General features: G+C 41.9%; 1 protein-coding gene across 2 annotated transcripts in view; it reads left to right on the forward strand.

Annotated features, from left to right (window-relative positions):
- Window positions 1-2,050: 2,050 nt before the first annotated feature.
- Slc36a4 (solute carrier family 36 member 4) overlaps window positions 2,051-13,675 on the forward strand; it is a 47,975-nt gene continuing 36,350 nt past the window's right edge. For both annotated transcript variants that reach the window (XM_090343051.1, XM_090343052.1), the window contains exon 1: window positions 2,051-2,154. In XM_090343051.1, coding sequence (XP_090199177.1) covers window positions 2,106-2,154 — 49 coding nt within the window. In that variant the 5' untranslated portion in view covers window positions 2,051-2,105. The remainder of the gene's footprint in view (window positions 2,155-13,675) is intronic.

Here is a 13,675-nt window from a genome sequence, read left to right on the forward strand (position 1 = left end):
ACACGATCTGAAGAAATGTGAACACAGTACAAGAACATATTTTGAGAGGGCAAGGATTCATGAAATTTTTATCATAGAATAGGGTTGTAATTATTTCATTTTACTACTAAATACTGTTGTTGACCTCTTACTGTACCTTATATATGAAACACCGTTTTAAGTTTGTATGTAGGAAAAAGTGTATACAGGGTTTGGTGGTACCTGCAGTTTCATGCATCGCCTGGGTTGGAACATACACCCCTCATTTAAGTGGGCTACTATGTGCCTTTCTAATTCATATGGCCTGGAACCTAGGTGACAATAAATGTATGCTCTAGTAGTGGTGTATGGGAAACACAGTTCTCTTGAATCTTACTTGTATCACTGTAGAGAAACTGAAGTTAGCTGTCTACCTCAACTACAGGTTTCTAAACAGGTTCAGAATTTCATATAGACATCGAGGGTCCTTTTGCTTCCATATTGTGAAATTTATTTTCCCAGGTGTTGAGAATAGAGGTTGGCTTTGATCTCTTTTAACATTCAAAATACAAAGTTCTTTGTTGTCCTAAGGATGTCAGTATAATTATCTGCAACCTATCATTTCTGGAGGACTACCTTCTCCCCAGGCAATCTTTAATCGGGTGAGTTTTCCAACATGCGTTGGGGATAGGTGTTCTATTGATTGTTTGACACAGAGTTCTTTTTCTCTGTCTAATCCACGTCTTTATTATTCTTTAGGACGACTCAAATCAAAACTCCTTTTGGGAATTGCTTGTGCAAATCTGGGAGATATTGGGGATTGATTTCAGAGGCAGTCTGTGGATGGTGTTTCCAAACACTATTTATTGATCTAATGGAACGCCTAGAATGAATGTGACAGGAGGAAAGATATAGATACTACTGCTCCCTTTTCAATCTGGAAAGTTTAAGTTTAAACATTTAATCCTTTACTATGTAGGATAGTAGTATTGGTGGGCCAAGAAATCAGAGTCCCAAAGAAAGTGTTGCTCTGTGTCCTGAGCTTAAAGAGCAATGAAGCATAACAACAAGAAGAAAAAAAAAGAAGGAACGCTGTTTTAAAACTAATAGTTTCTTTTCAAATCAAAAGCCTGCTTCAGGGCCGGGGAGTTTGGCCTAGTGGTAGAGTGTTTGCCTAGCATGCACGAAGACCCGGGTTCAATTCCTTGGTACCACATATACATAGAAAAAGCCAGAAATGGTGCTGAGGCTCAAGTGGTGGAGCTCTAGCCTTGAGAAAGTCCAAGGACAGTGCTCAGGCCCTGAGCTCAACAACAACAACAAAAACCTCCTGCTTCATGTATTAACTGGGAGCATATTTCCTGGTGTCCACTGAGGAGGCAGCTTTGCGTGTAGCTCTCTGGAGGCAGCCCCATGGCATCTCTGCCATTCGCCAGGTTTTCCTAAGGTAAAGAAGGAAGACTGTCAGGCTGATAGAGATAACACATGGCTTCCCACGACGCCCGCGGGCACGCGTGCAGTAGCCGTCCAGCCCAGCAGTCGGCCTGAATGAAGCCCAGCGGGGTAAGCGGGGGAGGGGGAGGAGGGCGGGGCGGCGTCGGGTCTGCGTGACCCTGGAATTGACTGAGCTGTAAGCCATGACACTAGAGGCGGCCAGGCCGCGGTGGGCGCTGCCTGGGGTCGCCGGCCTTCGCCTTCCCTCGGTGGCTGCGCCACGGTGAACGTCCGCTGTGTTCGGTGCATTGGCGCGTCGGGCGCGTCCGGAGGCGGGGCGGGGCCGTCAGCGCCCGTGCGGCGTCCTGGCTGGCGAGTCCCGGCGCGCGCCCGGCGTCGAGGCCTCCCCCGCCGACTCCGGGGAGCTCCGGGCCCCGCCCGCGCCCCCCGCTAGCTCCACGCCAGCCTGGCCCGGGCTGTCCAGGGAGGCGCGTGCAGCCCCGGGAGGCCCCTCCCCCGGGGAGTCCCCCCCCCCCGCCCGCCTCCCCCCCCCCTGCCCCACTGCGCAGGCGCCGTGCGCGGGTGGGGCGTCGGGCCGGGAGGCGGCGTCGCGCGCGGGTCCCGCGGGGCTGCAGAGGCCTCGGCCGGACGCGGGCCACGCAGCGGCGGGAGGCTGAGCCCCAGGACGGCGGCGTCCTGGAGACCCCCGAGAGATGGAAGCGGCGGCGCCGGCGGCCGGGGCGGCGGCCTGCGAGGAGCTCGGTGGGTGTCGCGTGCGGGGCGGGCGTCGCGTGCGGCCGGGGCGGCGGCGGCGGCGGGCGTGGGGCCGCGCGTCAGCGGGGCGCGCCGGGCCATCCTCCCCCCCTCCATCCTCCGCGGGGCCTCCGCCCTCAGGCCGCGCCGGGGTCGGCTCCCGGTGCTCCTGGAAAGACCGACGCCTGGCCACGCATCGTGGGCGCGGGGCGAGGCGGGGCCGGGCGACCCCAGCCCGGGTCCACGAGGACCCGGCTGTCCTGGCGACGCCTTGGAGGCCCGCGGCGGGCCTGCGCATCCCGGGCGCCGAGCTGCGCGAGGCCTCGCGGTCCTCCCCGGGGTGCGCCCAGGGGATGGAGGTGGGGATCCCCTGGGCGGGGGATCCCTCTCTCCTCCCTGGCGGAGAGCAGCTGGGCGGCGGGGGACCCGAGGCTGGTTCACCTCACAGCTTCCCTCTGCTCCGTTCTCTTCCTGATGCCTCTGCAGACTTGACAGTTGCTCCTGTCAACAATAAACAGAAGAAGGATCGGGGTGGCTGGAGTGTGGCCCACCACACCCAGTGCAGACCCTGCATTCAGCATTGTACTTGCTGAACCCCATACTCCAAGACCAGATGTCGTCTTCAAGATGGAATTGGAAGCTCTGTGCTTGTGGCTTATACTTGAAACCTTAGCTGTTTATGAGACGGAGATCTGGAGGGTTCCATGCCAGCCTAGCCAGAGAAGTCCCCAGACTCCGTCTCCCAAATACTCAGTAAAAAGCAGGGCTGGAGGCGCGGCTCAGGTGATAGAGCACTAGCCAAGCAAGTGCTAACCCCCCAGGTAAGGTTAAAGCACCACAAAGAGGATGGATTTAAAATATGTTATCATAAGTAATATCTGTAATAATACATTGATGTAGTTCAAGTTGTAGTAATTGTAGAAACAATAAACATTTTATTGAGCATTAGCACCTTATAAGGAGGGAGGGGTCCGAACCTTTTTTTTTTAGTTTCTTTTTTTTGTATTTTTTCATATTTTTTATGGTAATTAATAGAAGGGTTACATTATATTCACCAGATAGAAGGTGCATTACTTCACATACATTGATACCCTTTCTCATGTCTTGGTCCCCATTTCCCTCCCCCCCACCCCTGACCCTCATCTTGTTTTCCCCCCTTCCCTGTCTGACTTCAAATAACCAAATAAGCATATATACGATATATCAGATAACAAGGTAAAATACTGTAACAATATGAGATAACCAAGGGACAGCAAAAGAGATGAGAGATAACATAGTACATTAAGGACAACAATCACTCATTATATGGCTTTTGTTTCTATATCCTGGAGGTCTTTCATTTAGCTTCATTCTATAGGGGTCCAAATCTTTTATGCACTCATCTTGGTGCCAAATCTTTTATATGCTATCTTTCTAATTCTTCACAGTTTTGCAGATATGGCACTTTAAGCTCTTTAATAGTATACCCACAATAAGAACCCAAGGTTAGCTGAGTGTTTTAACTTCATTAATGGCCTGTGTGTGGGTGAGAGCAGACAAGACCGTTTTCATGCATTGTTAGTAGGAATACAGTAGTATATTTATCCTTTAAATCATATGTATCCTTACACCCGGTAATTTTACTTTTAGAATACTTCCCAAAGAAACTAAATCATGTAAGAAATATTTATAGCCAGTCCCCGTGGTTCACACTGTCATCTAGCTACCTACAAGGATGAAAAGAATGAGATATGGAGGATTGCAGTTTGAAGCCAACCCAGGAGAAGAATCCTCCAGATTCCATTTCCAATTAACCAGACGAAACAAACAAAAAATCTAGTCTGGCAGGCACTGTGGCTCACACCTTTAATCCTACCTGTTCAGGAGGCTGAGATCTGAGGGTCGTGGTTCAAAGCCAGCCCTGACACCAAAGAACAGTGAGGCTCTTATCTCCAGTTAATCACCAGAAAACAGGAAGTGGGACTGTGAGGGTGGTAGCCTTCAGCCAAAAAGCTAAGGAACAACCTCCAGGTCCAGGGGTAGGGTGGCAGCTGAAGAGCTCAGGGACAACCCCCAGGCCCAGGGTTCAAACCCCATCATACACTCACGCAGAGAAAGAAAAAAAAAAAAAAGAAAATCCAATCTGCAGTCATGGTTCAAATGATAGAATTCTGTCTGTGAGCAAGAAAGCTGAATGTGTTATTTTTATGAAAGAAATTATTTGTCCTTTCTATTAGTTTATCCTTTACAAAGATTTAAATAATTCATTTGTTTTACTGTTATGAAATGATACAAGCTTAGTAATTACTTATTTTTCATATTTGCTAGAGAAAGCAAAGGATATTTATGAACCCATTATTTATCTATATCCTTATTAAATGGTTCCTCTTTTGGCATATTTCCTTGTTTCATTTTCATGTAACTTTTATAGACTTTTTCAGTCATTCAGTGGATACAGGGCTTTTCCCATTTAGTATATGATATAATACTTCCTATTTAACCCAGACTTCTTAGTCATAGTCTAATATCAGTGTAATAGTTAATATAACACTTTTTTTTTCCTTTTTGGCTGCTATTGGGATTTGAATTCAGGGCTTTGCTGTTGCTAGACAGGCACTGTACTGCCTGAAACACACTTCCAGACCTATATTGAACATTTTTTTTTTGTCAGTTTTGGAGCTTGGACTCAGAGTCTGGGGACTGTCCTTGAGCTTTCTCAAGGCTACTGCTCTGTCACTTGCGCCACGGCATCACTTTGACTTTTTCTGTGTATTGGGTACCAAGAAATCAAACACAGGGCTTTGTGCATGCTAGGCAAGCACTCTACCATTAGGCCACGCTCCTGGCCCTGAACAATTTTTTTTGATTGTGGCATATTTACATTGTTTCTAGATTTTCAGAATTCATGCTTCAACTTAACATTTTTATATAAAAATTTTTCTCTTTTTTTAGCTAGCTTTTCAGAAGTAGAATTACTTGGTGAGAGTAATAAACTATTAAGAATTTAACATATAATGTTTAAGCACTGTGATTTTTTTTTTCTCTTTATTCTGTCTACAACTGGGGGTTGAAGTTGATCTTAGGCTAGGAGATTGAGGTTGACACAATAGGTTACTGTAAGAGAGCACATAAGCACTGCCTGTCTATCAGAGCTTCCTAATTACATAAGACTCCAGTACAACATGATACACTGAACACTAGTTGTTACGTGCCGCGTAATACTGAATCAACCCGAAGTTTCTTACTTGTTCATACTTTCTCTATGTAGAAATAACTATGTCTAGGTAGTTTGATCCACATTGTGTCTTTTATGGAGCATTATTAATGCTTACCTGCTGTAATCATAGTTTTATTTTTTCAGTTTCTAGCTCAGTCCTTAGCCAAAGTTGTAACAAAACTTGGAAACAACAGGTTTTCCATGTAATGTAAATAATTTTCTTGTCAAAGATGAGCACTTTAAAATAAAGCATCCTTGGGGCCAGGAGTGTGGTCTAGTGGTAGAGTGCTTGCCTAGTGGGTACCACATACACAGAAAAAAGCTGGAAGTGGTAGAGTGGTAACCTTGAGAAAGCCCACGGACAGTGCTTAGGCCCTGAGTTCAAGCCTCAGGACTAGCAAAAAAAAATTGTTTTAAAAACATCCGTGGCTTCTTCTGTGGCAGGGGAAGACAATAATCATTTGTTTTACACTTACTGTGGCATAGGCTTGCTTTAGGGATGGAATGTGAGGACAGCAGCGTGTGGTATGGTTATATGTTATCACACGCTGTCATCACCAGACTCCCGCAAGGTAGAAGCTACCAGTCTCGTTGTCTATGTACTGAACTGGTCCAGAGGCAAGTGGGCAAGATGTCAGTCAGTTACACTCTTGTCCTTGAAGCTGACCAGTACAGTGCTGTCTAGCATGTGGTCCCTGAGCACTTGAAATGTGCATGTCCAAATTGACATGTGTCAGAGCATGAGACACGTCCATGTACTTATTATAGATAGTAAGATGTAAGACATCCTAGTTTTTCAATTTTTATTGCATGCTGAAATGATAACATGTGTTTCTTCTATTGGGCAGGGCTGTTCAGCTAGCTTTTTGTGTTGCTGTGAAGGGCTCCATGGCTTCTGTTCTACCTCTGCCCTCCCCCCCTACACCTACACCTTCCCATGGTTAGCTTCTCCCTCCTTTCTGTTTCTGTTTCTCATACTCATCAGTTCTCTGATCCTGAAAGCCTTTCCTTGGCTTTCCAGGCTGCCTGGACCTCTCCCTGGATGTTTCTCCTTCGGGTCTCCTTGAAAATGCCACTTTGTCAAGAAGGCCTGTCTATGTTGGCTGTCCTAAAATTCCAGGTGCTCCGCTTTTTTTTCTGGCACTTAATTTTTATTTAGTGTCTTATGGTAACTTTTTTCTCCTGCTAGAGTTTAAGCTGGTAAGAACAGAGTTTTCTCGTTTCCATATAAATTAATACCCCTTAACATTTGGGAAATTGAATTGGTACAATGATTGCAATCTTTTTTATTGGATTGAATCAGGAGCCACTGTGGAGACTGGTAAAATCCCATGTTGGACTATTAAGAGAGGCCCCTGAGAAGGCCCAGCCACCAGTTGGTGGAGAGGACGCTGGGACACACTTGCCTGAGCTCCTGTCCTGTGCAGCACCATCCTAGTCCTCGCCAGTCAGGAAAATCTGAACCTTTGATCTGCATGTCTTGCTGGGATGCTACTGAAGGACCCTGGAGTCAAGGGACACTATTTCTACCCTCTATGTCGCTGCTTTTCATGTGACTGAACTGTAGGGAATGGCCAAGCAGGCCAATCTGGTAGTGGTAATAAACGCAAGCCAGAAACTTTCCATAGGAATGAGGCTGCAGTTCTTGATAAGACTGGTTTGAGAACTTTTCAAGCTTTTCAACCTAATCTTCAACCATATGCTTAATCTTATCCACATGAAACCAACCCAGAATTTCTCAACCTGACAGTGTCCTGACAATTGTCAGCACTATTACAACACTCTCATAAAAACTGAAACCAAGTATAATAAAACAGTACTGCATTTTTTATTTTCTGTACTGTTTACTGATGTATGGATCACATACAATTTAGCAATACTCTATTGTGTGTGCATAGCATGTTTGTTTTATGTTCTCATTGGTTGATAGGAACCTAGGCTGATCCTATGATTTGAGTATTGTTAATATTGTTGTTATAAACATGGGTGTGCAAGTATCTGTGCTGTATGCAGACTAATATTCCTTTGGATATATGCCCAGAAGTGGTATGTAGCAGGGTCATATAGTAGCTCTAATTTTAGATTCTCGAAGAACCTCCATACTGATTTTCATAACCATTGTAATTTACATTCCTCGTTGTTCAAGGATTTCTTCCCATCCATCCTCACCAGAATTTGTCATTATTTGTTTTCGTTATGGTAGTCATTCTTATTGGAATAATATGGTGTCTTAGTGTCATTATTGTTTCTATTTCCTTTATGGATGAGGGAGTTACTTACATCTTTCTCCATGCATTTACTTTTGGAGAATAATTCATTTGCCCATTTATTAGTTGGACAATGTATTCTTTGGGTGTGTAATGTTTGTGTGCTCTGTATGTAATCTAATGCTCACATGTTTTTTTTTTTTTTTGCTATTCTTTAGGTCATTTCTTGATTCTGGCAATTGTTTGCTTTGCTTTGAAGAAGCTTTGTTAGGTAATGCAATCCTGTTTGTTAATTGGTGCAATTTCCTGAGCAACTAGAGTCTTATTCAGAAAGCCATTGACTTTGCCTATGTCTTCGTTTCCTCTGTTAGTTTCAAAGTTTTATATTAATATCTTCAATCTGTTTTGAATTTATTTTTATAAAGATTGAGAGATGGGAATCTAGTTTCCATCTTCTACATGGAGATTTTCATTTGTAGAAGTTTCTGACTTCTTTCCAATGTGTGTTTTTGGATTCTTTGATCTTTCAAAAGTTTTAAAATAATTTTTTATTGTTAGATCTCATCTTCAGAGATCTATGATGATTTAAAGTTGCAACTTACTGGGTATTCACTTTGTATTTGGATGTGTTTGTATTTATTGAGATTTAAAAAGTATTGGGTATCATTCAAGGTAATGTCTTTAATCTTAGAATCTGCTTTACCGGCTCTTAGATTTAAAACACAATAATATTTTGTTTTTTAGCTTAAGTTAGCTGAATAAGGAGGTTTCACTTTGTTACTTGCATAAATGTATATAATTTCATCAAATTCACTCTCTCTTTATTTCTTCTTAGTACTAATATTACTTCAATAATTAGATTACCTTTGGGGGAAAGTCTTAGAGATTCCTCTTACCTGCTTTTGAAATATTTAAGCACCAAGATAGAACTTAGATAATAATATGTCCCATTGATCAATACATTATAGAAATAGTACTTCTTCAGTTCCTAGTATATATTTTTTGTAGTACTGGGGCTTGAACTCAGGGCCTAAGCACTGTCCTTGGGCTTTCTCAAGGGTAGAGCTCTACCACTTGAGCCACAGCACCACTTTCGGCTTTTTCTATATTATGTGGTACTAAAGGATTGAACCCAGGTCTTCGTGTATGCTAGGCAAGCACTCTACCACTAGGCCAAACTCCCAGCCCCTGAGTGCTGTTAAGAGGTATTTTTCTCTCAAATGATTTGAGTGTTTAAAAATTAACTCTTTTTAATCTGGGTGCGGTGGCTCACACCTGTAATCCTTGCTACTTAGGAGGCAGAGATCTGAGGATCACGGTTCAAAGCCAGCCTGGGCACTAAAGACCATGAGACTCTTATCTACAATTAACCACTAGAAAACTGGAAGTGGTGCTTTGGCTCCAGGGTAGGACAGTAGCCTTGAGCTGAAGAGCTCGGAAATAGCACCCAGGCCCAGAGTTCAAGCCCCACAACTGACAAAAAACAAAAAAAACAAAAAAACAAACCCTCTTTTTAATCTCATTGTGGGAAGTCAGTTAGAAGAACTTCCTGAATATATATATACACACACACATATATATATATGTGTGTGTATATATATTATTAAAGTTTTTAGATAGGGATGAAAATGGCTATATGTATACATATAGTTTGTGTGTATACATATATGAAAAGTGATTTTTTGTGTTAGTCACATTTAATGTTTCTTAGGCCACATAACATTAAAAAGGAATGCACTTAAAAACTAGAACAAAGTAACCATAGGAGGTTAGGTTAGACTTTGAGCAAAATTAAGTAAGACAGCTGTTACATGACCTAAGTTTAAAATTGAGTCCGCCTAACTTGCTCTCCAGAATCTGAGTGAACCTCGTAGAGCTGTTTTAAAAGGTCACTTATGTGAACTACAGGACTAATATTTATAGACCATTTTAATAATTCTGATTTTTAGGTTTTAGTTAAGGAGATAGTAAAAAGATATTCCCCAATGATGCCATTGAAGGTGAACCTATAAGATAAAGTAGATAGTACTTTAAGTTTATGAGAAAACTTACCTTTTTCTTGTCTCTTCATGGCAGCTCTGGCTCTTGGGCAGTGTGCTTTAAATACTATCTTGTTGTGATTTTGAAATGTTGTCAGTGATAGCTATCTTTATTGGGAACAGACTGTGAGGTTAGAATAGCACAGAACATGGAGAACGTTAGCAGAATATGGACCTGGGAAGAAAGAAAAGAAAAAGTTTACCTAAGTTTAGATAGGATAGATTACCAAAGTAAATGAACTTCATTCAACAAGAACAATGGAATACATTTAGAAATGAAAATAATAATATCTTTATGCACAAAAGTGAAACTGATGAACATTAATACTGATGGTTGTGATGAGAGTTTGGCTTAGAAATTATATGGAAGTCTTATTACACCCAGGATTTAGAGGTGAGTTCTAACCTGGAAATAGGATTATTGTGGATGCAATTTGCAAAGGTAATGCTAAGCCGGAATGAGTTGGAGCCATTGTCTTTATAGCAGGGGAATTTGGGACACAGCCACAGACAGGTATGGGTGTCAGAAAACATGCAGATGGCCTTGTGCAAGGCAAGAAGAGGCCTGGGACTGGTCCATTTCTCTCAACACCTGTGTTTCAGGCTTCAGGGCCCCCAGATCTATGAGAGGTTACATTTCTGTTTCCTGTTTGGTATTGCTTTGTTATGGCAGTTCAAGGTATAACATTTGTTTAGAACAGAACGTGAAAGAATACAGGAGCTATTGAACAAAAGGGTATCACAATGTGGTTATATGCATTTCTGGGGTAACTATGAGGTCATATCACAGTCAAGCTAGGCCAGCGAAGTACTTCTTATTGTGCACAGGTCCAGAGAATAAGAAACAACAAAATCCTATTAGATGATATATTAAGAATGTCTGAGGACATTCTTAGTAGTTAGAAAAACTCCAGTAATTCTCCATAAATTCTGATGTCAGTTATTTGGAATTTTGGACTTTTTAGTGGATTTTACTTTCTGCATATTACTTATATTTTCAGAGGATGAAGTGATGGGAGAAGAGACTATTTTAAGCCAAGCATAGTGGCTCATGTCTGGAATTCCAACTACCTAGGTGACTGAAAATGGGATCAAGATTCTATATCAGCCTAAGCAAAAATTTAGATTTCATTTTAATCACTAAGCTGAGAAAGGATAGTTAATGTGATCAAAGTACATAATATGGATATATGGAAATATCCCAATGAAACCCCTTTGACAATATATGCTAATTAAAAAAACTCCAAAACCAAAAGGTAGGCAAAAGTGGAGCAGTGGCTTTTAGAAATTCAAGAAAATATGAGTCAGAAATATTCCATCTACATATTCAGGCTGTAGAACAGTTTGAAACCTGCAAAAACTCAGGGAATGGGGGTTGGGAATGTGCCTTAGTGGTAGAGTGCTTGTCTAAGGTGCATGAAGCCTTGGGTTCAGTTCCTCAGTACCATATACACAAGAAAAGCTGGAAGTGGTGCCGTGGATCAGGTGGTAGAGCGCTAGCCTTGAGCAGAAGAAGTTCCAGAACAGTGCCCAAGCCCTGTGTTCAAGCCCTAGGACTGGTAAAAAACCAAAAAATTAAAAAAACAAAACTTGGGAAATGTCACTCCCCCATGCCCTGGTTGTATATCTGTGTTTGTGTTTATGTGTGTGTTTGTGTGGATGTGGATGTGTGTATGTGGTGGGGGGTAATGTGTGCTGAAGCTATGCTTCTTCCACCACAATTCTCAGAGCAGCAGCAGCAGCAGCAGTACATGAAGCCAGGTAGACAGACATGAAGTCCTTGGGCCCGGTATAGACCTCGTTAGACTCTTCACAGTGGAGCCTGGCAGCTTGTGTTGTAGTCACGTGGACATGCATTCCAAGAGAGAATGGCAGACGATTGGCAGTGAGGGTGGATACCTCCTGTAGGCCTTAAGTCAAAGGCATATTCAAAGAGAGATTAGGAGAATGGCGTGTACATTTCTAAACTACAAAGAATGCAATGAGAATGTGAGAGAATAAGGGAAAGACATGGGCAAAAATAGTAAAATCATTGTTGTATAATCTGTAGAAGCCACACAACATGTAAAAGTGTAAACAGGGTAGTAAAAGTTAAGTAAAAAAGGGAGGATTAGAGACATCCTGAAAGACAAAATGGCAGCTGGGCATGATAGTGCACATTTCTAATTTGAGGACTTAGGAAACAGGAAAATTTCTGTTGTTCTGTTATGTACAAGTAGTTGAATTGAACATGTCAGTTTGTGAGTTACAGCACATCTCAATCAAGTCATTCCTTCTATAACTCTCCTCCATCTCTCCAGACCCTACTGTTGATCTCCTTAGTGTTCCCGGTTCTGTTTCACATGCATGCACTGATATTATGTGTTCTTCCACACTTCCTCCCTTCATTGACCTGCCTTCCTTCCAACGACCTCACCCCCTAACACTTCCAGTACCAGCCTCTTGGTATTTATCTTATTATACTGTAAATTAGTTGTCTGAGTTACACCACTGGAATTTCCCCTGCATATACCATACCATAGTTGATATATTTATGAACATGTATGTATAACCCTGTATATGTTTATCTAGGTATAGTTATAAATGAGATCCAACTCACATATGAGAGAAAATATGAGTTGGAAGTCCTGAGTTTAAGCCTGGGACGCATATCAAGTTTTAGGCTCTCCTAAGTGGAAAAGTAAGACCCTGTCTGAAAACAAAAAATGCAAGCAAAAAATGCAAAACAAATGAGCAAAGGTAATTAGAACAAATAAATGCAGTAAACTGTGTGGCCCTGGACATGAGAAAAATGAAAACAGAAACACTTCTGGAAAGGCTATTAGTATAGAGATAGAATTATACTATGGAATATACATTTAATCAAATATTGCATCAGTATTAAGTTGAATCTGATTATGTAATGTGAATTTTCAGGATAATATTTTTGTACTTAGGAGATACATGTTCCTAATAAAGTGAAGTGTGGGGTCATAGGTAGTATACTCTTTAGTGGTTCAAAAAGTATTATTTGAGAGAAGAAAAGAAAACAGGGCAAATGTTAGCATTTTAGTAAGTATATAAAGAATATGCAGGATTTTGGTACTATTGAAAATTTAATATAAATACTCCAAAATATTGCTTTCCATAGTGGGTGAACGAGTTTGCACACCCACCGACAGTGTAGTAGTGATTCCTCCTGGCCACATCCCCGCCAGCATCTGTTCAAGCTGGTCACTGGTGACTTATGCCTGCAATTGTAGCTAATCAGGTCTAAGGTTCATGGTTTGAAGCTAGTCTAGGCAGAAAAGTCCTTAAGATTATTTTTTCTATCTTATAAATTTATTGATCAAGAACATAGTAGGTAAATTGATAGCTCTGTAAATTGGTGTTGAATAAAATAGTGTTATTTTCCTATGCACTTTATTTTTTAAAATCTTTATTGTAAAGGTGAAGAGCAGAGGGGTTACAGTTATATAATCAAGGTAATGAATACATTACTCTTCAAACTGTTACCCCTCCCTCATTTTTTTTAAACCACCTACCTCCCCCTACCCCTCTCTCCCCCAGGTTGTACAGTTCATTTCTAATGTATTATCTAGTGAGTATCATTGTTGTATTAGTTCATCCTTTGTACCGCTGTTTTCTGTGATTTCTTTTCCTTTCCATGGATCAGATAAACTTCTATACAAGACAAAAGGGTACAGAAAAACTAAAACAAGAAAACAGACAAAAATAGAAATAACTGCATGTGGGACATAGTAAGAACCTCTTCTTCCCAATTCTTGAAGTTCTTGTTGATGCACTTTATTATATATGGTTCTATGCACTTATTAATTGGACTATTGCACTTCACTGCTAAGAATATCATAGGCATATTCTGGTTATTACAAATGAGGGAAACCAGCGACCTAGATTTCTTTGGGCATGGCTTACTTGGCTTGATAAAATTTTACCAGGTCTTTCCATTTCTTTATGGACAGGATGATGTCATTCTTTATGACAGAAGCAGAAAAGCTGCAAGTGGAGCCATAGCTCAAGTGGTAGAGCCCTTGCCTTGATCCAAAAAGTTCATGGAAAGTGCCCAGTCCCTCAACTCTAGCCTACTA

Source organism: Megascapheus bottae, chromosome 12 (assembly GCF_031878675.1).
Source record: "Megascapheus bottae isolate mThoBot1 chromosome 12, mThoBot2.hap1, whole genome shotgun sequence".
Taxonomy (NCBI): domain Eukaryota; kingdom Metazoa; phylum Chordata; class Mammalia; order Rodentia; family Geomyidae; genus Megascapheus; species Megascapheus bottae.